General features: G+C 40.6%; 1 protein-coding gene across 1 annotated transcript in view; it reads left to right on the top strand.

Moving 5' to 3' along the window:
- Positions 1–25,001, top strand: part of ntsr1 (neurotensin receptor 1) — a 45,561-nt gene extending 20,560 nt beyond the window's left edge. Inside the window, exons 2-4 of the mRNA XM_023326682.1 lie at positions 7,822–8,023; positions 20,085–20,169; positions 23,993–25,001. Coding sequence (XP_023182450.1) covers positions 7,822–8,023; positions 20,085–20,169; positions 23,993–24,248 — 543 coding nt within the window. The 3' untranslated portion in view covers positions 24,249–25,001. The remainder of the gene's footprint in view (positions 1–7,821; positions 8,024–20,084; positions 20,170–23,992) is intronic.
- The last annotated feature ends 209 nt before the right edge of the window (positions 25,002–25,210 follow it).

The raw sequence follows: 25,210 nt of genomic DNA, 5'->3' as shown, positions 1-25,210 counted from the left end.
ACAGAGAGGAACAACAGAACCAACAGCCATCTGAAAAGGGAAACCCACGAAAACAGCCAGTCGGTCTCAGACCAGCCACAGATTCGGCCGTCTGTATTCAGACGTGTGATCAATAGACGTCTGAATATGTTCCAAAGAGGCACTTTCAGGCAATGGCTTGAAAGATGGCACTTCTAAATAGAGAAGTGTCATGAGGGCTCCAAACTTCATGCTTGATTATCGGTGGCAGAAGAGGATAAGGACAACAGGACAGCGGGGTCAGAGGAGCTTGACACATGGGGCCATTGGCGGAAGAGCTTAACACTTGAAAGATGTTGGCAGGAAAGGCAGGGCTTCATAGCGAGGATCATTGGTCTCCTGGCTGACTTTCAGGGCTTCCTAGTGAGTCCAGTTGGTCTCCTGGCTGACCTTCAGGGCTTCCGAGCGAATCCTGTTGGTCTCCTGGCTGACCTTGAGGGCTTCCTAGCGAATACCGTATGTCTCCTGGCTGACCTTCAGGGATTCCTAGAGAGTCCTGTTGGTCTCCTGGCTGACCTTCAGGGCTTCCTAGCGAGTCCGGTTGGTCTCCTGGCCGACCTTCATGGCTTCCTAGCGAGTCCCGTTGGTCTCCTGGCCGACCTTCAGGGCTTCCTAGCGAGTCCCGTTGGTCTCCTGGCTGACCTTCAGGGCTTCCTAGCGAGTCCAGTTGGTCTCCTGGCTTACCTTCAGGGCTTCCTAGCGAGTCCAGTTGGTCTCCTGGCTTACCTTCACGGCGTCCTAGCGAGTCCTGTTGGTCTCCTGGCTGACCTTCAGGGCTTCCTAGCGAGTACCGTTGGTCTCCTGGCTCACCTTCAGGGCTTCCTAGCGAGTCCTGATGGTCTCCTGGCTGACCTTCAGGGATTCCTAGCGAGTACCGTTGGTCTCCTGGCTGACCTCCAGGACTTCATAGTGAGGCCCGTTGGTCTCCGACAAGGCTCAGGAGGGCAGCCAGGATGGGACACATCCCCAAGGCTCCCTCTCTTCCTCCAGTGTCTACCAAGGTACTTGCTCCGCTGCCAGCATCCCCCAAGATTCCCACTCTGCCTCCAGCGTCCCCCAAGGTTCCCGCTCAGCCTCCAGCGTCCACCAAGGTACATGCTCCGGTGCCAGCATCCCCCAAGGTTCCCGCTCTGCCTCCAGCATCCACCAAGGTTTCTTGCTCTGCTCCCAGCATACCCCAAGGTACTTGCTCCACTGCCAGTGTCCTGCAAGGTTTCTACTCTGCCTAAAGACGTCCACCAAGGTTTCTTGCTCCGCTCCCTGCGTACCCCAAGGTACTTGATCCGCTGCCAGTGTCCCCCAAGGCTTCTACTCTGCCGCTGGCGTCCTTTAGGACCTTCCAAGACTCATAACGAGTTCTGTCCGTCTCCTGGCTGACCTCCAGGGCTTCATAGCGAAGCTCTTTGGTTTCCGGGCTGGCCTCCAGGGATTCCTAGCGAGTACGTTGGTCTCCTGGCTGACCTTCAGGGCTTCCTAGTGAGTCCCATTGGTCTCCTGGCTGAACTTCAGGGCTTCCTAGTGAGTCCCGTTGGTCTCCTGGCTGACCTCCAGGGCTTCCTAGCGAATCCCGTTGGTCTCCTGGCTGACCTTCTGGGCTTCCTAGCGAGTCCTGTTGGTCTCCTGGCTGACCTTCAGGGATTCGTGGCAAGTCCCGTTGGTCTCCTGGCTGACCTTCAGGGCTTCCTAGCAAGTACCGTTGGTCTCCTGGCTGACCTTCAGGGCTTCATAGCGAGTCCCGTTGGTGTCCTGGCTGACCTTCAGGGTTTCCTAGCGAGTCTTGTTGGTCTCCTGGCTGACCTCCAGGGCTTCCTAGCGAATCCCGTTGGTCTCCTGGCTGACCTTCAGGGCTTCATAGCGAGTCCCGTTGGTGTCCTGGCTGACCTTCAGGGCTTCATAGCGAGTCTTGTTGGTCTCCTGGCTGACCTTCAGGTCTTCCTAGTGAGTCCCGTTGGTCTCCTGGCTGACCTTCAGGGTTTCCTAGCGAGTCTTGTTGGTCTCCTGGCTGACCTTCAGGTCTTCCTAGCGAGTCTTGTTGGTCTCCTGGCTGACCTTCAGGTCTTCCTAGCGAGTCCCGTTGGTCTCCTGGCTGACCTTCAGGGCTTCTTAGCGAGTCCCGTTGGTCTCCTGGCTGACCTTCAGGGCTTCCTAGTGAGTCCCGTTGGTCTCCTGGCTGACCTTCAGGACTACATAGTGAGGCCTGTTGGTCTCCGGCAAGGCTCAGGAGGTCAGCCAGGAGGGGACACATACCCAAGATTCCGTCTCTACCTCCAATGTCCACCAAGGTACTTGCTCTGCTGCCAGTGTCCCCCAAGGTTTCTACTCTTCCGCCGGCATCCTCCTAGGTTTCTGCTACGCCGCCGGTGTCCTCCAAGGCTGCTATTCCGCCGGCGTCCTCCTCTGATTCTTTTGGTTTTCCTTAGTTGTTTCCATTTAATTCTGCCTTGTTTTCCATATCTGTTCTTCATTGGTTATTCTAATTATGTCTATTTCTTGTTTCAAAAGAACAATAATTCAATACAAAGTGTTTTATTAAGGAGAAGACAACTGTTTCCTTCTCCTTAAACAATAGTTTGCATTACCAATGTGCACAAAACTTTACTGCTATTCCACTAAAGTCTACAACATGCAATTTCACAAATGCGTTTTTTCAAGTAAATAAGAAATGCAACTAAAATCACGCATGTTGATCATGTGGCTCGTGCTGTGGAAAATGTGTTTCCATTGCAGTTTTGCAGAAGACAATCATTTCGATAGGGCCAAAAGAACCGCCTCATCCTAGCACAAAAACTTGAGTTTTTTCAAAATTGTTGTGTTTTATTTTCGTAATTCCACATGTTTACGGTCAGTGGAAATGCAGCTATTGTTGGAGACCAACAGAAGACATGATGACCCACAACCAGTTCCTTATAAATCTGTAGTGACAGATCAGACCAATGGTTCCTGAACCCATAAAGTAATCGGTGTTTATGACTCCCAGATGTCTGCTGGCACTCAGTGACAGTGACATTCAAGTCTTAATGGGACCAGTAGTGGTCCATTTCAAATCTTTTTGACCTTCCATTGACTTTTTTCCTTTAATGAATGTAAAATCTAAAAAAAAAACACTAATTTTTGCTGCTTGCTGTTTCATCCTCCACCCATTAAATCGGTCTAATATCTCAGTTTCCTTCCACTTCATTCCTAATTATCCACATCTATCAGCTTTCTTGGCTGCTTTTTTGCGATTTTCTTCCCACTCAGCTGGAATTTGGCACTCGCAGAGAAGCCAGAGCTCACCTTGCAGGTCCCCCTCTTCTCTCTATCAGCTTCAATCAGTCATCAGAGCCCAGGAGGAAAGGAAAACTTCTGAAGTCAGCCACCTTGTTCATTAAGGCCATTAACATTTTTCATCCGTGATTATCCCCTTGAAAAACACCATCAGTCCGTCTGAGCGTGCGCCTGAGTCACGTATTTAAGGGAATGCTGTCGGGAAGGAATGATGGGAAGTTCTATTACAGGTGCATTGATTACGCAGATGCCTAATCTAATTACCACTTGACACATCTGTACACATTTTCATCAGACAGCCAGCTTCATCGTAGCTGCCATAACTCCTGTCTGGCTTCACCTCCTCATTCCCTCCCATTCTTGTCCTTTTTCTTTCTTGGCTTTCACTAATCTCCTTTGCACATGCCCTTTGCTAGTATCCATCAGCAGCAACATTACAGTCTTTAATGTATTTTGTTGTTGTTCTCCACGAAATATATTAAACATTACTGATGTATAAGTTGTATTTGACATCAGTCTTTATTTCAGAGAAATAATCTGCTAATAACCAACCCACCTCTCCTACAACTGCTAAAAACTGCAGATCAAACCTGAAGCAGGCGCCCTCTAAAATTGAAATTGCCATTTTATTTTCTTCACTCTGCTAATCTTTACCAGGGTCATGGAGGGCTGGTGCCTTTCACCAGTGAACGATTGTCAGCTGTCAGAAACAACCCAACTCCACAACACTAAGGCCAAGTTATTAAGGGTTAAAAAAAAATGCAATCAAAACTTGACATTGTATAACATAATGTATTTTTTTTTGTCCTACCTGCCTTGATCACACACTGAATGTAGCGTCCCGGTTGAAAGGATGGTCTCTCAAACTGATGGTTCACAGTCCTTTATTTTACAGCCTCTGTGTGTGAACACACAGTAAGAGCTACAAAATATACAAATAAAATACCATTAGTAACTCAAACAGTGTTGTTCTAACCTTTTACCTTAACAATGAATATGTATGTAATTTTTCATGCTATAATTATGTGTTACAATACACGTATTTATTAAACTCTTAACATCCCTGTGTCATGAAATAAAATACAACGTATTTCAACTGTTGACCGTTAACCAAAGAATATTAGCACCATCTAGTGGCAAAACAAAACCGTCACACTCAATAGCGAACTACAAGTTCCGCAGGAAAACTAAACATATATTTACACAACAAAACACTCACATTGTTCCCTCATCAACCAAGCGCCTATTAACTGATTGTCTACACCTAAATTAGAATTACTCCGTAATTATCTCCCTTTCGCTCCGACCCGTGCGCGCTCTCTCTCTCCGCCATGACCGAGCAGTTAATTGTCTAGCTTGTCACCTTCCGTTCCAAGCCCTTTCACAATAAAATTATAGACTGTCATGTCAACAAATACTCCTTATTTACATGAGGAAACACAAAATACTAGTAAGGTCATTTACATTGACCACCAAGAACCAGGGGGGAGTAAAGGGGGGGACAAAAAAAAATTCAGGCTAATGAAAAGAAAAATCATAATTATAGTAATGACAATAGCAATACTTAAAATGAGAGCGTGTACAGCATGTTGTAATGATGGGCTACCTGAAGCCAGGCTTCGAGGCTTGTACCAGCTGAGTAATAAGGGGGCGTGTCCGATGAAGCCCCGTTTCGAGGCTTGTGTTGTCTTGTTGAAAACCACGTGACTGGCAACAAACGAGGCCTCACATTGCATGGGTCACGTGACTGCTTCATTTTGCGTGTCGGTTTTCAAAATAAAAGCGTGATGAGCCGCTGCTTCATTGGTTATTGTATTTGATCGCATCAGGGGTTTTGTCTTCAGCAGTGGCAGAAATAAAAGGAACCTTTTATAGTTCATGTGTGTTAATGATTTGGACAATGGCACTCATCAAAATGTAATGTTTATTGGTTTTCTCAATGGTTAATTATGCTATATTTTTTGACTTTATATTTGTGTTTTTTTATTATGTGAAGCACTTTGAAACCTCAATGTTGCTGAAATGTGCAACACAAATAAACTTGATTGAAAAGGAGCCAGCAAGAAGAAAAAAATCTGACATCTGGGAATACTTTGAGATGATCATTCACAAGATTCTTAAATAAAAATTAAACCCTTCACCTGCAAAATTTTCACCTTCTTGAAATTTCCACTATTTTTTTTTTATTCTGCAAAACATATAGCGGTCTTGCACAGCAGAAACAAACTTAAAGCTGTTGGAAGAGTAAAATTCTGGCCTGATGAGTAAAAATATAAGGGATCAGATCAGAGAGCCAATAGAAATCCAAGAAAAAGAAAACTTTTGAAGAATTTTAGTTTTTAGGAGGCAAATCAAAACTCAAATACTGTCTGCCCCAACAAGCACTGCACTCTGAGTACACTAAAACAAATGTCTTTGTCCAATCAGTCGATGACAAAAGAAAACAGCCACTGACAGTCAACATGTACCAGGATTGGTTACAAATTCTAATAACTAAAAAAGATGAGTTAAATAGGATTTAATTGACACTCCCGTTACTAAGCCTGAGTTTGAGAAAAACTTTGTGACACTATTGCATTTACTAATTGTTTTTAAATATGTCCGTCTGAGTGACAAGGTTGTCACAGTTTGAACAGCAGATGTCACTAGTGAGAAATGGATGAACCACCGAGTAACGAACCTTTGGGCAAAGCAATGGGCCGGGAAGCTTCATTGCTTCATGAGGCTTCATTTGGCCATCACTACCTGAGAGAGAGAGAGGCAACAAGGATTAATTACTAGAAGTAATTTCAGAGAAACACATAGAGCTCAGAGGGTCCAAGAGTACCATGACTAGCAAACACTCAGGCAACGAAGTGCTGGCAGCCTGCTCCTCATATACTCCTGGAGGATTAGATGATGAATCACAGGTGTGCTTACCTGAGTCAGCGGGCACGCCCTCCCAAGTGTAGCAGCCTCTAGGCTCCATCTAGTGGATGAAGAGGGGAGCAGCAGGCAACAGAAAATCCCCACAAAGAGCCAAGACCCCGGTTCCCAACAAATAATAATAATAATAATAATAATAATAATAATAATAATAATAATAATAATAATAATAATAATAATAATAATAATAATAATAATAATAATGCATTTAAATGCAGTTATTCACCACCGAAGTAGCACTAATCTCCTCAAACCAAAAAAAACATTTCTTAATTTTTAAGAAATTTGTTTTTTTTTTCATTAAGCTAAATGCTAAAACAAAGAGACATGTTTTTTTGTTTATTTGTATTGCTATCTTCTAAAGTCAGAAGTCGACGTACATTTCTTTCATATTCAATAAAATTGCCTTTAAAACTAAATAACTTGGGTTAAACATTTTGGGCATCCTTTCACAGTGTAAAGTAGTTTGCTGTAATTTGTACTCTTTCCTCCTGAAACAATTGGTGTAACGGTCAGTGACTCGATGCAATCTGCTGCGTTTCCTTGTATAGAAATGTTTTAAGCTACTTTGATAGCTTACTGCTCTGTTTGGATTGTGTGTATGATTGAGATGAAGCAATGTATTTTTTTGTAAAGTACCTTGAGACATTTGTTGTGAATTAACGCTATACGAATAAACTGAATTCAATCTGGAGAGACTCAGACGGATATAAGAAGACAATTAGAAGAGTTTATTGACAAACAGAATTTAAAGTCTTTGGCGCTCGGGCCCCGGCTGGGGATAACGGTTATCGCAGCGTTAGCGATGGGCTTCAGATGAGCATCCCCGATGCTGTTAGGAACGTCATCCCCCAGGGCCCGGCACTGGTGGTGGAGGTTGAAGAAGTGTGCGGGCCTCAGGACCGGGCGAATGGAGGAGAAGGGGTGGTGGTGGGTTGAGCTCGGCTGGAGAGCGAAGGACGCCATGAATGAAGGTCCTTATCAGCTGGGACTTGGTCGATGATTGGACGTGACGTGGCTTGGTCCAGCGTTGATAGGTCGACGATTGTGGGCAGGTCGCTTCAATTAACGGGTCCCGGTGGGGATGAAAGAGTCTTCCAGTTTGAATTTGCGCCTAGGCTTCATTTGAATTGAATAAATAAGTCGCCGTAGGCTGCCTGGCTTCCAGATTCCTGCTCTCTGCCCAGAAATTTTCTATTGGCCTGAGATGAGAACTTTGTAATGACTATTCATAAAACCTTAACTTTGTTGACCTTAAGCCACTTTGCAAACTAATTTGGCTGTATACACAGGGCCATTGTCTGTTCAAAACATTAATTTGACCTGAAAAGACCAACTTATTTTCAACAAACTTCCAGTATTTGATTAAAGGCATGGCACTTTTAGTGCATGTAAATGTGTTAGTGTATGTAAAATATTCCTCACCATTCTCCCTTTTATAGCCAGTATAGATTATTTTGATCATGCTTACTGACTTGGTACTGAAAAAGGTTTTGTGTTATTTAATGTCAAACTTGTGGTCTTAACTGTTATCTGAGTAATGATAACGTCACCTAGTATTTGTCCAGATTAACTCAACCAGTCTTTAACATGTTGCCCTTTCCTAAACAGGTAAATGCATTCCTGTCCTTTGTGTTGCCGATGGTTGCCATTTCCGTGCTCAATGGGGTCATAGCCAATCAGCTGCTGCGGATGTTCCAGGAAGCCGAGCAAGACCACCGCATGTCCATCACCAGAGGAAATCCCACCATGCTGAACATGACAGTGGAATCCAACCGCGCTCAGTCGCTTCGCCATGGAGTTCTCGTCCTCCGTAAGTACAAACTGCTAAAACTTAAAAATCCACAAAAAAGTCGTTTGAATACATCAAAAATACTTTTGTCGTCAGGTGACAGATTTTCTTCTTCCTTTCAAGGCTCAACTGTTGCAACTGCGTCTTTTTGAATTCTTGTGCTCACCTTTAGTTATCAAAAGCAAATCATAAGTTTAAAGTATAACAAGTTTTAGTTGAAAATGTTTCGAAATCAAAGTGTAAGAAAATGGTGGGAGCCATTTGAAATGTAAGTAAGGTAAGAACTGGCTCTACGATGAATCTCTGGCATTTTCATTTTTTGGCATTCAGCAAAATTTCGCTCAACACGTATATTGTAAATGTGCAGCTGAATAACAATAAAGTCTATGTCTGTGTGATCGCTACTCTCACAGGTGGGTTAAAACGAAGCAGTCAAAGATTCCTTGTCACAGGCCCATGAATTCCTTTTATATTTTCTGTATTGTCTGCAGAGAAGCCCTGTTGAAATTCTGGGCTCAGGAAAGTAACTGTTCAACCTGCATTCAGACCAGGAATCCTCTATGGATCGCTGGTGTTTGAAGAGACCACAACCACTGATCGCCAAAATCCACAAAGACTTCAGACCTCCTTTAAGATGCTAATAACATATTGGACTAGTTTTTTTATTTTGTAATAACTACTCTCTGCTCCATGTCTGCACTTGGTTCACAAAGCAGTTAGCTTTGACAACAGACCAGGGCAAAGACATTCTCATGTATATGGCAGCTTTCACAACTTCTTTGGCTTCTGATTGTAGATTTGTCTCTTACCAATCCAAAACTAAATCTACAACCTAAATATGCTCTACCTTGCAAGCTAACATAAAAATCTCATAGAGAAAGCACCAAAACTGTTTGTCTTCTGGCAGAGGAACTAAGGCGTTTTTATAAACTCACTTTTAAATCTCTACTCAAGACCCGACTATTGTTTTTGATCTTTATTACTCTACTATATCACCTTTGAGTGTCTTTAAAACCTAGACATAAAAATAGTTTCCCCACAAAACACAATCAAGATGCTTCGTTCAAATGTAGCTAAACAGCACAGAGATGTAACGTTTGCTTGCCAGCACCGTTTGAGGGACAAATCTTTATTTCGAAAGACTTTGATTATATATGCGTTGATAAAAATTTTTTTTAAAAAAACCCAGAAAGTGCTTTGCATACATTTGTGCAAAATTCTGGATTGGATTTGGCCATATATGTCAATGAAAAAAGAACAAAAAAAACACTTTTTTTTTTTAGTTTTGCAGCTGTATTTTTGAAATTAAATAATTAAATCTGCTCTTCAAAAATGTTCATTTAGTCCGAGTGAGAATACTTTAACATGTAACTGCTGCATATTTAGCAACAATGACAGCCAACAAAAAAAAAGGGGTTGTAAATTTGCAGAGTGAAATGAGAAATTGATTTCCTGCAGTTGGGAGAAGATGTACAAGGCCAAGCACACCCTCTGCTTCTCAGTTTTCATTATCAGTCATGAAGGAATAAGCGACATATACAGGACGAATCTGGAGAAAAAACCTGGAAGCAAAGGCCATGGAAGGCTCATAAGGAGCCCTTTGACATTCATTGTATTAAGATTGAGATTGTAAAGTAAAAGTGAGTAAGGGTCCAATTTATCTATGGTGAAATATGTTGATGTTCAAATCTCACCTTGGCAGCAGTACACTTATCTCCTGCAAAATCCCAGCAATCACGGACGACTCTAAAATTTCCTTTTAATCTGTTACCGCAAACAAACTTAGAATAATTTCCTTCAGGTTGTTTGACCTCACCGAGCAGCTGTGGACTCGCATCAACACCGACACCGAAATGAGATGGAAACGACATTTGAATGCCTCACACTTATGCTGTTCTTGTGATTTAATTAAACCAAATTAAAACACGTTTTGCATAAGAAGTGGGAACAAAATTAAGGTCCATGTTAAAAGGATTTACCTCAAGGAGACGTGAGGTAGAGTTTGAAATAGAACATGCTGAAAGGGTCTAATCTTTTAATTTTATTCAGAGAAAGATTTGTTTTTTTTTTTACCAACACATTAGCCAGCCAGCCAGTTGGTTACCTTGTTAGAGGTAATGTGTTTGTTCGGAAATATAAGACCTTTAAGAGCCATTTGGTGACTGCACAATTTGTACTTTATAATGTATTCTCATGATTAAATGACCAGCTGAAAATGTGAGAGCTATTTTCTGCAGAAATGTGGGCAAAAATCATCTCTCTGAATGTGGCACCTCCCTCAAGACCTGCAGCTGTAGCTGCAACGAGATGTGGCTCAATCATGAATTTCCCCAGGGGGGCTGAATGTAGCAGACGGCACACTTGTCAGAGACCATGTAATATTTTTTATCCACTTCACCATTATGTTAGCATGACCACTGTTGTGCCCTGTGCAATTACGCTCGAGAAAAAGTTCTGGTTTTCAGCCCAGTCTGGGCTTTCTCCCCTTGACTCGGACGTCTTCAGTCGATTTTTGACCGAGCCAATCAGGAAACAGAAGGAGAAGTCATGAACGATGACATCAACTTTCTGCGCTGTTTTAGAACTGTAGTCTGCCTGTAGCTTTAGCAATGGCAGCGGAGGAAGTGAACGAAGCCATTCAGTCCGTGTTGGCCACGCTTCCAAATATTGAATTATCATCAACAGCCGCCTCGTTCAGATTGCCATTTCTCTCTTCACTGTGGAGGGGGGTTGTGTACAGAGCAGGCAATTTATAGTAAGCTTCTTAATGTCGAACTGGTGCATCACATACGTCACATTAGCAATTAGGTAAAAATTCAAACTCCAACAGAGTCTATGCTTCCAGGACACAATCGTTTCTGCTGAGAGCCTCTGGATGAAGTGAAGTTTAAGACAAGGTTTTTTTGGGGGGGGGGTTACCAGGCTACCATTATGTTCTGCTTTAAGTTGGTTTTTAGCAAGAAATCTCTATAAAATACAGCTTTGCCATTTGCAACATGACAGCAAATGAAAAAAGTTAGTTGAGAATAATCCAGTGCAGGTTTGTAGGGTCTAAGTGTTGTATTTTTTTTTTAGCTAGAGTAGTTTAAAGATGCTGAAGGTAGTGAAGAATTAGGTGGAGTCGCCCTTTAGCCATTTCCCAAATCGAAAGCTGCAATTGGAGACCAGCTTCAGTTTCGTCTTAGTTCCTGTATCTTCCTGATCATGCAATGTCAGCTTAGAAAAATAGTTAAACAAGAACAGTAGGAAACAAATTCTTCATTTTTTTCTGTTTTGAACCAATGTCATCACCTAATTAGGATGAGATAACATTCTTGGTACATTCTTGGTATCTGAACTCTTAGTAATTTTTTAATTTGCTGTTATATTGCTGTTTTTTCCACAAATGCTGACTCTATTCAGAAATGAATTAGCAGCACATTTACAGGCAGATTAATAACTGTCCCAAATGACGTGTTTAGCTGTTGCCCAATCGAGTAATTATCTTCACCGGTCTCGTCTCTGTTCTGCTTTGATGCATGTGTGTAGTCAGTGCTTAAATCTACTTGCTGTGTGTTCTTCCCACCGGGACGTGCGAAGTGTATTTACAAAGTCTTTGAGTGGAGCTCATGAACACACACACATGCATGACCCCGCACGCTGTGTAAACACAGTGAAGGGAAACTGTAACACTTGCATGAAATGAAATAATACAAACCTTCCCTGCGTCTGTAGGCACATTGGGAATAATGTGTTGATCAATGTTGGAAACGCAGTTGCTGACCTGCATTTTGATGGATCGGTTGGTTTTGCCCCAGCTGTTGCATCTGTTCACACACACACATTAAACAACATGTTGTGCATATCTTAAGAGAATTGCCATTATCAAAATCCTCAATAAGCATTATATTTGTTGGAGAATGTTTCATTTCATTCATTGTGGTTCAAAGGCAGCTCTAAACAGGTAGGATTTTTAATATTGATTTAAAGTAACTCAGTTTTTCGGCTGTTTTGCAGTTTTCTGGAAGTTTGTTCCAGATTTGTGGAGCAAAGAAGCTGAATGCTGCTTCTCCATGTTTGGTTCTAGTTCTGGGGATGCAGCACTTGATAGCAGTTGTTGCTGTACACTGTGGAACAGACTTGCTTTTTTGTACATATTTATGTTTAAGTGATTTTTTTATCTGAAACACTTCAGTGTGACAGAAAATTAAAAACAGCAGACACAGAACACGTTGAACTTCGATCACTGCGAGAAACAAAAATGACGGATTTGTGAAATTGGCTAGCCGGAAGTCCATTATTTTCCTTAGCGGAATAGTTCAATTACGGAGACGTAATAGTTCAAAGAATATTAGAAAACCAAGAAAACTGAATGGATTGACCCAAAAGAGAATAGAAAGAAATGTACACAGCATCTAGACCAGGGGTGGGCACTCCTGGTCCTCGAGGGCCGGTGTCCTGCAACTCTTAGATGTCTCCCTGGTCCAACACACCTGAATCCAACAGCTGAATCTCCTTCTAAGTGCAGTCAAGTTCTCCAGAGTCCTGTTAACGACCTCATTATTTGACTCAGGTGTGTTGAAGTAGAGATGCATCTAAAAGTTGCAGGACACCGGCCCTCGAGGACCAGGAGTGCCCACCCCTGATCTAGACAAAACTAAATTAAACTTTTTCTGCTTTCCTCGATATTCAAAGTACACAACAGAGTGGATTTTGCATATGTCCTCTTTAAATGAGCACCTTTAAGTTAATCAAGGACTTTCTTAGCGTAGACCTTTGAGTCTCAGTTGAATGTAGACCAGTCCAAATATCTTCTTATGATTTCCAGGAAATTATGCCAAGTTCTTTCTAACCTGTAAGAGAGGTAATTTAATTTGTTAGAAAAAGAAAGTAATAGAATTATTACAGAAGCTCTTTCCTTTCATTCTTTACAAGGACAGACAGAAACCGGAGTCTCTCCATCTTGGTCTTTTGCGTTTGCCGATCAATCACCTTTCGACAAAACAGTCTGAATTATTGAGGTCAATTTTTTTCCTTTTTTTTCCCTTTTGGTTGTCTTCATGGAATCTATGTACTTTTCTTTTTTAAACTCATTCATTCTCCTCACATGCTTGACCGTGTCTAGTCTTTTAGTGTCCCGACTGTTGGAGAGGCAGAGCAAAACTTCAATCAGCAGCAGTTGATCAATGTCAATGAACTGGTTAAATTAATAACCCGGAATGCCGGACGGTTCATTTAGATTCATCAGTTACACTTTGGCTCAATCCAGTTTGCGTGGACGATGTCATCTATTCATCTCAAGACAAATGGTTATCTGTAGATTTCTCAAGCAAGGTTTCCCAACAGATTCTCTTGGACATTCTGAATCCTTCCTCACGTCAAGCAAACACCTTAACATATAGTTCCTGATGATAGAAAACTTTCAGCTGAAGTACAATCCGCAGCAGTTTCCTTCATCTGAGGCAGTTTTGATACAAACCAATTATAGCTCCACGCTTTTTCTTGGAAGTAACCATTGGTAACACAAGAACACTTTGATTTTTCCCTCTTTTAAAGCAATCAGTTTGCTTTCTAGATTGATGGGTGATTTCAGATGGACTCTCACAGCTTCAACTGAGTATTATTGTTATTATTGGCTAGGACAGAAATACAGTAAAAATGGGCTCCAGTCGTCAACTAGAATGGGAATATTATTTACAGTATATAGCGCTTTTTATCTCAGTTCTTACTAACCGAAGTAAGAAGTCAATAAGATCTAAAAACATGCATTTATTAAAGTTTGTGGCAGTGAGTTGGTGCTTTTTTTCCTGATCATTTTCAACTTTAATGAGAAAACAATCATCTTGCACGTTATGTTGTGCTGTTGCCAAAACTACAGCAGCATCAATGCAAAGATTATGAGTAATGGCTTTATGAACAAGTGAACCTACTTCATAGCTTCCTAATGATTCAGGGAAGCAGCTGCATTAGGTAATACACACACGGTCGCACCATGAGTGTGTTACCTAATGGACTGGCCCATGTTTTGTCTCCTTTTCCGAGAAAAACATAGTGAGCTCACTTCAAACCACGGCCAAATCAATGTTGAGCATCACCACAGAGAACAAACAATATTTGCACCATTTACCAATTTGTTGCACTTCCTTTCTGTTTGTCTCAGGATTGATTTGAAGATGCTTTTACGGATTTCAAAAAGTGTTAATGGTCTTCCTTTGCTTTTATCCTTTAAACTTTGCTGACCCTTCAGGTTTTTCCCAGACAGCTTTCTGAACAAAACACACAATGAAGCATACTTTTATTATTGTGCTTCTAGTCACGGCTGCAGCAATTTTTGATATTTTTGTATCAAAAGCCATTAATTTTTTACATTATTACTTCTTTTTTTTTTTTTTAAAGGACTACATTCACTCTTATTATTTATAACATTAGCTATGTTAGTTTTAGTCTGAATACAAATGAATTAGAATTCCATTTATTTATTCTATTATCTTTTAGCAGTGCCTTTTTTACTGTTATTCATTTGTTGTCAGTCCAGATTGCTATCCTGTCTCTAGTGTTTCCTTACTTTAACATTTTTAGTTTTCAATTAAGAGTATGGCTACATAAGTATGTTCACCAGTCAGAAAAGTATTGATGGACTCGTCAAACTACGATGGATTTTAATTGTTTTATTAGAAAAAGGAGATAATTGTGTTGGAAAACAAGTGTGTTGTTTTGTCCTCGGTGCAGGTCGGGCCTCACTTCCTCTCAGTTTCTCCAATATCCAGGGTAATGTTAGAGAAACATGTCTTTGGTGGAGCAACAGTCCCCATTTACTTCATTATCTGAGACAATAATAAACATGTTCAGAAAATGATATCAATGCCCGTAAGCTTTAGAAAGACAATCTCAGCTGCACTTTCTCTGTGTTTGTTTGCAGGGAAGTTGCCTCTTCCTGTGTCCTCAAATCCAAACACATGCTAATTTATGGAGGAAATCCTTAAGGATGAGTATTGCTTCCTGTCCCAACCACAGTTACCCTCTTACCGGTCTACAGATATTAAGAAGACAATAAAATATCAGGCTTTTGGGATACAACAAAGGAGACCATTAGAAAAAACATTTTAAGCATTTGTCTCCTTCAGTGTGACATATATTATCTGCAATTAAAATAAATATTTTTGTTTTTTTGCGAGTAGAGGTATAAAAATGAAAAAATGCTGTGACCTCCCAGTTAAGCAAGTGTTTATGCAAATGCGTCATTTTATTCACCTTTTGGTCCAATTTCCACATTTACCTATAACATCAGCTAGGATCTTTGTCAACTAAAAGTCACAGTGTTTGCTAAAAATCTTTTCTAAATTATGAGAATTTAACTATATATATACTGTACATGAACATATATTCCTGAGTGATATTAATAATTAACTTTTTTTTATAATTGCTAATATTGTCTCCTGTATCAAGACAGTTTGTCTAGATTCAATTGGACATTTTGGATTTTTAATTGCCAAGCAATCACAACTCACCCTTCACAAAAAATAATAAAGTTGGACGTCTGAATTTTAGCTATGCAGCTTTCATAACACGTCTTTTCTTACTATCCTTTTGAATTTACATTAGATTTTCCAAGATTCCTGTCAGATTAAACAAGCTGGAGCCTTTTAATGAAAATTTCAAGTGTGACTTGGGTGGATTTTGCAAAAAACAAAACAAAAAAATAGTGGATTAGTTTTATATGTGCTTTAGAAAAATATATGATAGGGAATGTGAGTCAAATGAATTTGAGGCATGATTAAACCCAAAACTACAACATGAAACAGTATTTTTATATGGCGTGTAGAGAGCTGATTAATGTTGGACAGCAAAAGCATTATTGCTGATGAATACTCTGACTAGCTAACAGAGTTCTGTGTACGGTGTGGCTCACTGACCCAAACTTTATCAGGCGCAGACACAAAGCTTTATTAATCCCTTCGGGGTTTTCCCTCACAGATATTGTAATTTATTTCTCCCACACAGCATTCTTAGATATACATTAAAAAAAAAACATTAAAGAAAATTTTTAACATTAATATTAACACCCCCAGTTCTTCAGTCCCTTTATTTCTGATGTACTCCTGTTAGAGAATCCTGTGACTGAGCAAGCGCATGAGATGTGAATCCACATGCGATACATTACTCTTTGTACACAAAAATATATGCACTCACATCAGTTATTTGGTGGGACAAATATGACACCGTATATGGAAGGTTACTTTTTTGACGTTCTAACATCCACACTATCTAGCGCTCCACCTGTTTTTGCTATCACTGTATAAAAACAAATCTATTTAAAATGAGTAAACAATGCTTAGCCTGGTGGGGGGCAAGTAAAGCCCACCGGGTTTTTAATATACGGAGGGAAACCCTGAAATGCCTCTAATTTAGCAGACCAACAAGTTGTCATAGTTGTGCAGTGCAATTCTGCATACGGACTATTCATAAACCAACACATCCAGCAGACAGAGAGAGAAATAAGGTAATAGTTATTATGTCAGGTTCATCTACCAACAGGCTGTTCAATTTCTTCAAGGGACAGCTGTTAAGCTCTGAAGCATAAAATTGCTTTGAGTGCCAGTTACAAAAATGGAGCCATCAAACCTCTTAACTCAACACTTACGCAACCCAAGTTGGAGCCTTTGCCATATGGTACAAAAACCCCACAATGAATAGCAGCAGCAGTAGAGGTGGACAAACTGTTCTGGTGGATCAAGAGGTTCGTAATTTTGACATATATGTGTGACTGGAGCATGGGTTGCCATGGTTTCAACATCATTTACTCTGTATGTGTTGATTGAATATCCAGTTGAGACCAATTGGTGGGGAATGATGGTGACGTACCAAATGCTGAGGTGTGATCTGCCAATCTCAATCTCTTTGTGAGCATCCTGAGAAATAACATTTACTTCCTGCCCTTTTTTTGATGGGCTGCACATGGAAGCACGTTGGGTATTCATGGTGCTCAGGTTCCACTGCTTTTACCTCAGGAGCATTTATTCAAGCACTCCGCTATGTTTATCAGCTCATGTTCTTTGGTATTTGAAGGTAGTAGAAAGAGAGGCAATTGGCTTTTTGAGATGTGCTGACATTTTAGCAAGCGCTACACATTACCTGAGCTGTGACTTTGCAATCTGTAGGGAATATCAAAAACAGAGCCAGAGGAAGCTAGCAGAACCAGTGGAACTGAGAAACGCTGCTCTGTTCAGGGGGGACTTTGGGTCATACTGACAAAAGAAGACTGAATTTGAGAGGTGATTTAAAGTAAAACAAAAGACAGCAAGTTCTTCTAATGCCACAATATGGCATGCTTACCTATTTATTACAGAGATGGCATTTGGAAAACACTTTGGAAACGTTATATCATATTCAACTATTTTCCTATTTGAATTTATAAGTTTTTGTTGCATTTTTACTAGCAAATCACTTTATATAATCAAATGTACCAACCAAATTTGTTAAACACACTAAATGAATAATGTTAGCAAAACTTAGAATAAAGTGAGATTAATGTAAATAAGCCCATAAAATGAGCTGCAACCAAAAACACTTTTTAGAGTGTATGCCTCCTACATAGCTGCTTTCAAAGCTGAGGCAGGGAAGTTGATTTCTTAGAGACTGTCTTTATTAAGTTTTGGAGATGGAGTGCTTAATGTTTAAGTGATTACTGGTTCTCAAATCCCAAATAGTCCCAGGATATTTGCTTTGGAAGGATGGGCTACTCAGAGTAACAGCTATAATAAATCAGATAGGAGGCAGATACGTCCAGCAAGACCTGTGCCATTGTATTTCTTTAATTCATATCTAGACAAAGATATGAAAGATATGATACATTCTGGAAGAAATTAAGAGATGACTGCACTGAACCCCTTTTAAAACCTCATAGTTATTCCACAAAATATTATATTATATATATTCTGAACTCTTCCTGAGTTAAAACATTAGTATTGCTGTCACTAAATGAATATTGTTCCGACTGGCTCAAAGTCATAACAAAACGGGAGACCATGCAGTGGTTAAAGTGCATAAAAAGGAATATTTATTAACACAAACAACAATGGATTGTGGATGTCAGTATCAGTGGCGTAATGCAAATGCTTGGATGTGTTATAGTGCATATGCAAGTGTTGAGGTGCAAAAACAAAGACAAACGCAAATGTGCAAAAGGATGGGGAGCTGAGGCCTGGCAACAAAACACCACAAGCGTCAAGAGCAGAGTGGACGCCGAAGGCAACCCAGAAGGTGGAGACAGCCAGGTTTTAAATGCTCTGTGCTCCAAATGAACAAATCAGCAGCACCTATAAAGGGGAGGAGCACAAAGACAGCCAACAAGACACCTGCAACCCAGCCCAGAAGGCCCAGGGCCGTAACCAATATGAACTTGTTTTCTTTGCTTTACTTGAGTTCTGAACGCAGTGCATCTTTTTTGTTATTTCGACATGAAAGACCAGAGAACACACAGAGACTGCTGGCTGGATGTCCAGGGGATTTCACCTAACAGGTATTAGGTGGAGTCTAAAGGTGGGGAAGCGAAGCTGTTTGTGGAGCAAACCCTTTATATTGCTGCGTCTCCAATGGGTTTTATAAATCTTTATAAAAGCTCAGGATGTGACGATGTCAGTGCTGATGTTTTTGCACGGACATTAAGCATGCCAAAATGAATGGTGTGGAGTTCATAGGGCAGCATCATACGCGGCATGTTACTTTCCCTCTACTTCCTCCATGCCTAATTTTATTTGGGTTTCATATCAGTGTTTTCATTAAAGATGTTGATATTTGTGAGTGAAAGTAGAATGGACTGAAAGATAATTATGTGGATCAGTACCGTCTGGTCTGGTGACGAAAGTGAAAGGTGTAGGGGAAGTTGTCAACTGGAAAAGAGATCTCTAAGTTTTCCTTGTGAACCTGCAATTGGTAAGTTGGTGACAATAAATGGATAGATTAGTGCAGTGGTTCCCAAAGTGTGGGGCGCACCCCCTATGTGGGGCGCCGTGCCATTGCAGAGGGGCGTGGGGAGCGGTATGGATGAATGTGAAAAAAAAAAAAACAGTTACACAAAAGTGTTTCACTGTAAAGATGGTTTGTAGTGTGTTTTGTTGCAACCTGAAGTGTGAAATAAACTTCAGTGGAGTTTAAAAACAATATATGTGTATAAACCTATACAAAATATTGGTATTTTGTACCTATATTTCGTAAAAGTACAAAATGGACCAGACAAAGTTGAACAATGTCTGACATCATTATGTCTGGTTGAACGATGTGTGTGCCCAGTTGATTTTTTTTTTTCTTATTCATGGGGGATTTTATTGTAATCCATAGAGGGCCCAGAAAATCTTTGGACACCATTGGATTAGTGGATGATTTGTCTGGGAATTTAAGTACATTTTATATATGTATTTTTTATGTTTATGAAGTTTTGTACAAAATATGTTTGTGAAAATCACAGTAGTTGCATTTGTGTCCCCTATCCCTAATGAATGCTGATGTAAAAAGGTTTTTATCAGTGGCGCAGGAGGTTGACACTGGCAGAACATTCTTGTATTAAATAATAAAAAGAGGAACGAGAGAAAATGACGGTAATGCTCTTTGCAGTTCATCAAATACATTTGACAGTAATCCTTTCTAGTTATCATGCCATCATAATTTGAAACTTTTTTCTGACTTGAATCTATTTTTGCTCGAGGGGTATAAGTGAACATCACCGCACTGTGCTTCTGGATAGCATTCAAACTTCAAAAATAGCAGCTGGCTTCAAATTACTTTGCCTTTTGAGCTCATCTACAATCAAATACAAATTACAAGTAATTTTCTTTCTGGAAGGGCAGGCTCCGGGGTTTTTAGTGCATCTGGACATGGGGGTGTGACCTGTTTGTCTTTTTAATCAAACGTTTGAAGGTCATAATTATCTCTATTATTACTGCCTCAATCACAGCTTTGCTCATCGCTGATTCTTGAACACTGTTACTCCAATCATCCGAACATTGTTCATAGTTTAAAAGGGAGACTTTTCACTTTGTCGTTTGAGATTTATGTATGCATTCTGTTTATTGGCATCTGATTCTCCCCAACTCTGTCCTGTGTTCAGGAGCTGTGGTCGTTGCCTTTGTGGTCTGCTGGCTGCCCTATCACGCTCGTCGCCTCATGTTTTGCTACATCTCCGACTGGTCAGAGTGAGTAGTTTTTTGTTTGTTTCTTTGGTTTGGGGGTTTTTTCCTCAGTCTCTTTTGCATCCATCTCCAATAGCTTATTCGCCAACAGGGCATCAGCGTTTTTAGACCCACGTATGTTTGCTTATATTCATAATTTTAAAAGAACATATGCACAAATGAACTTAAGTATTGACTAAAGAAGTCCTTTAGAGTCATCGGTTAAAAGCGTCTGAAAAATGGAAGCAGGAGAGCTACATCTTATTGATTAGATTCAATTCTTGTTCTCTCACTTGCCTTTTCCATCTCTTTCTCTCTAGTTTTAGTCCATCAAAATATAATTTGTCTGATTAAATCAAACGGAGCGCATTTGAGAATATTAATATTAGTCACTCTCATCTGCTCTTACATACACAGTGAAGAGAAGCAATAGACGTAAAGCATAAATGACCATGAAACGGTAAAATACACAAGGATCTTTTTTAGATGTTTTTGTACATCATGTTAAAAATTCTCAAGGTTTAAATTTTTTGTTCTCAGTTTGTCCAAATTTCTCACCATTTCCTCTTACCATTGTTGAGCAGAAGCGGCTAAACTCCCTCTGCACATGTAGACTGACCCAACACCAGACCGGTGCCAGACGGACCCACTGTGTCTGTGCTTTGCCAAGCCAGATTACTGGGAAAGCCCTGACAAAACTGTGTTTTTCTCACTGGCTGGTAGAGGGTATTTACCATGGCTGAGACAGTAATTATTTATTTACATAATTCATGCATCCATGACTTGTGATACTGTCTTTCACTGTTAAACCTTGTCTCATTCCTAGACAAAGCAATTTTCTTGAGCCGTCTTTTCTCCCACAGACTTAAAAACCCGACTCAGTTTTCTGTTCCGTCTGTGTTTCTCTGCTACTCCTGCCACTACCTCTCTACGTTTTCATTAGCATAGAAGGCCATCCTTGTTGAGTGCTTGTGTTTTTTTGTGTCTATGCTCTGTTTTTCTTTCTGGAAGGTCGTTTGCCATGCCGTTGGTGGCAGACGACCGCTCACGTCGAGCATGATTCTGCTGGAGGTCCATTCCTGTTAGAGGGGAGTTCTCTCTATCATCATGTCTTGCGCGCTCAGTATGATTGATTGCTATACAGTTAATGTCTTGATGCAATCAACTGTCCACTGCGGCCACATGCTCATACAGAAGAGATGATTGCCGCAAGTCTCAATGGAATCTGCTAGCTTTCTTTGCAAAACTTTCATTACCAGTTGAAGTGATAAACTATACCTGATTGCATTTATTCAAAACAAAGATCAAGTTTGAATGTATTTATTTGAATTTAAACCTTGGATTAAATATGTATTTCTGAATTTAAATGAGATGTTTTTTTCTTTGTTTTTGTGACTTCGGGCAACTATCTTTTGTGAATTAGTGCTCTGTAACTTAAGCGAACCGTATTGAATTGAATTGCTGGAATAGTGAAGCCTTTGAACTGGTTTTGTAGTCCTTTCCAGACTGATAGATGTCATTAACCGTGTTTCCATCGAAGTTTTCTTTATGCACATTTTTAGAAGTATTGCACTAGGAAGGGTCGAGGGAAATGGTAAAATTCAAAATAACCTCCTCAATTTTGCAAAAGGTTTTTATGCGAGCTTGAGGTGGTTTTTGGCTTTTCCAAAAGCCAATGTTCTAGCCAATGTTGTTAATGTTCTAAAATGCCGATGGTAACACATTTGCAGAATAAATTCTGACATTTACCTTACGTCACCGATCAGCTTCATTAAAACCGTTTCTTTTTCTACGTCTCCATACAGCATGTAGCACAGCCAGGACTAGCTGACATAACAGAACAATTGCAATTAGCCAGAAAGCAATACAATCAAATCGTCAATATCTTTATTAGATGTTCAAATGTGTTTGATGATCTGAAATGGAACAAAATTAAAAAGAAATGTGAACGGTGTACTCTATGATCATATTTTACACTCTCATGATATTTTCTTCTCTTTACTGATATCTCTCAGCATTCGTCTGGGCTTATGTAACTTTTCCTCCATTAATGTCCTCCCCTTCTCTCTGTAGCTTAATCTCCTGCTTCCTTATCGTCAGTCTCTATTGGAGATAGATTCAGTCACTTTAAGGTTTTCCATTCCTTTTAAACCTTTTTGTAGCGTTTATAAGGTGCAACATAAATAGATCGCATCAAATGAATTTACTTCTTTTACAACACTTTCACCGTGATCCTCGCGGAGAGGATGTGTCTGCTATTTTCATTCCTCTGGAGATTAGATTTGTACCACATGGATTTGGAAAGCTGACGTACGTGACTGTGTATCTGTGAGATTCCAGCGTGCAGAATCTTCTTGCCATTGGTTTCCTGATTTCACAGCATTAATATAGTTAGTGGCTGGCAGGAATCCCAAGGCTAAATCTTGAAAACCTTTCAATAATGGCTTGTGTTTTTGGAAGTGGACCACGGGCTTAGAAATGTGCATTATTGGTTTACGCAGCGTCATCTCTTTGGTAATCAGAGCAAAAAGATCACTTGAAAGATAATTAGTTTTGGTAATTATATTAATGCATTTGTGTTTTAGGTCTCCCAGCTATTTCGTCAAAAAGACTGAAATTCCAAAGGCGAGCCGTTAATGATTCTTTGTGCACATCAGATGTACTCTCATGAGTTTGATCATGTCATCAGTTTGTCACTAGATTGTACAGAAGTTTGTTAATGACATACATATTTCAGCTAGGAATCATGTATGGTGTTACAAAAGATACACAGTCAAATATTAACAACAATTTGGATTATTTAGCCTGTAATGGGAGTTCATTTGCCAAAGTCTTTTTTTTTTACCAGGTCTTTCATTCATTCATAAATATCACAGTTTCAAATGATTTAAACAAAATATTTAGCTAATATGCAAATTTGCTTGCCAACAAATGGAAGTGGACTATCAAAATAAAATCTAGGTCTTACAAACCTTCATATAAACGCCTGCTGGCAGGCTGGTGTAATTACTGTTGCTATAGAGATCCATTGATTAAAAATCTGTACCGCCATTAAGACGGTTCATGCTATGTTTTAAGTTGAAATGTTGTAAATGTTGAGAGGAAATGGAACAATCATGAAGACGTGACATGAGCAACTCTTCACCAGCCAGCGGTGGAGCCAGATAATGTTCACAGGAGTGGTCAGGCTGGGACCGTTGCTCACTTAGGCAGGGCCAACTGATTGGTACCAGAGCCACTTCATCAGAGCATTGAAATGATTTCACTAAAGACAGAAATTGCTTGTTCCAGAGGTGTGCTCCACTGGTAAGTTACCTCCCTATGGGAACAAGCAATCACTTGGCATAGGATGGCTGGGCCTACCTCTGGTTCACAAGCCCCAGCTTTTATTTTGGTAGTCCACTTCCAGTCATCAGCAAGTGAATTTGCATGTTAGCTAAATGTTTAGCTCTAAGTGAATAGCTAGCATGCAAAGCTTGCGCTGATATAAATAGTTGGAGCTGGCTGAATATTTTGCTCTGAGCTAAGTATTAGCTGACTTCTATATTTGATGAATATTTGACTTCAAACAAAATATTCAACTTAAAGCTAACTATTAGCTTTAAGCTTAAAGCTAAATATTTAGCATGTTTATCCTCTTAGCACAACGGTCAGTGACATCATGGTCGGACGGCGGGGAAGTGAGAGAATGTTCAGTCAGACCGTTAGTTCCCCAAAAAACTTCAAAAAGTGCACCTGAGGTCAAATGTCATTCAGCAAAGGGTGAGAAGGGGGACAACTGGTGTGTCAAAACCAAACATTTCACATTTTTGCTTTCCTTCCTTCTCTCTTCTGTTTATTCTTGCAGCAACATGTACGACTTCTACCACTACTTCTACATGCTGACCAACGTGCTGTTCTACGTCAGCTCGGCCATCAACCCCATCCTCTACAACCTGGTGTCTGCCACCTACCGCCAGATCTTCTTCACCACGCTGCGCTACATCTTCATGCCCTGCCGCCACACACCCAGGAAGCAGCCGCACCCCCTGACCCGCCACTCCATCAGCATTTCCAGCAACCACACCTTCTCCACCAACATCATCAAAGAAACAACGTACTGACAACACGGAACTGTTCGCTGCCGTGTTGCGGCTACAGAAGGAAACCTCTGTTAGACGTTGGGTCACGGTGCTCTTCGTGGAACTGTGGTGATCATCATTTGTCCTGGTAAACCAAGTGCCCACCCAGAGACCACTGTCATTTGACTCCAACTGCACAATGTCTCGTGACTTCATCCAGCATCGCATGAAGTTGTGCCAAAAAAACACATGATAGCATAAAACTTGAAGAAGGAGTGAGAGATACTAACTGGTTCAATCATTCAGTAAGGTGAACATTTTGTTTCTTATGATGTTAAGTATAAACTTCAGAGACTCTATAAACACGGCCTTCGGCAATACTGTCAGTGCAACGGCAGCCATGGTGTAACCATCATCTGTGAGCGTCTGTGGATAAAACTGACTTTGATGTTAGATGAAGAAAAGCAGGGTAAAGGGGCGTAAAGTCTGTGGAGGAAAACCCTTTTCATCATAGGCTCTTTACCCGTCCTGCATGTCTTGGTTTTGGTCAAGCAAAACTCTGTTGCCCAGCTCTCAGCCTGTAGGAGGTCCTTGTTGTACAGCTCACCCTCTGATTTCCAGCAGGGTTTTGTAAATACACTCACAGGAAGAATGTTCATTTCTGACACTTTTCAGTGTTCATAGAAAAAAAAACCTATGAAAGCATAGCCAGAACAAAAGAGGCTGTGACTGATTGTTGTACTTTATGCATAGCCATGTCAGAAATTATACACTCTGGAAATAAAGTCGTTCCTAAACTCAAATGTCTGCATCTGTTGAAAGAAATGTTAAATCAAGTGAAGCACTTCTTGCCGAGTATTCCAGGCAGCTGCTGGAGAGATGTCCAGAGATCTCTGGATTCTTCTTTTTTAGCAAAGCAAGGATTGAAACCAACTGGGCTACTTTGCAGCTGAGGCACAAAATAATTTGAACAGAGGATAAAGGAAAAGCAAGCGCTGAGAGAC

This window comes from Xiphophorus maculatus, chromosome 1 (genome assembly GCF_002775205.1).
Source record: "Xiphophorus maculatus strain JP 163 A chromosome 1, X_maculatus-5.0-male, whole genome shotgun sequence".
NCBI lineage: Eukaryota > Metazoa > Chordata > Actinopteri > Cyprinodontiformes > Poeciliidae > Xiphophorus > Xiphophorus maculatus.
Note: the sequence above shows the minus strand (reverse complement) of the source record. Positions and strands in the feature narration are given on the sequence as shown.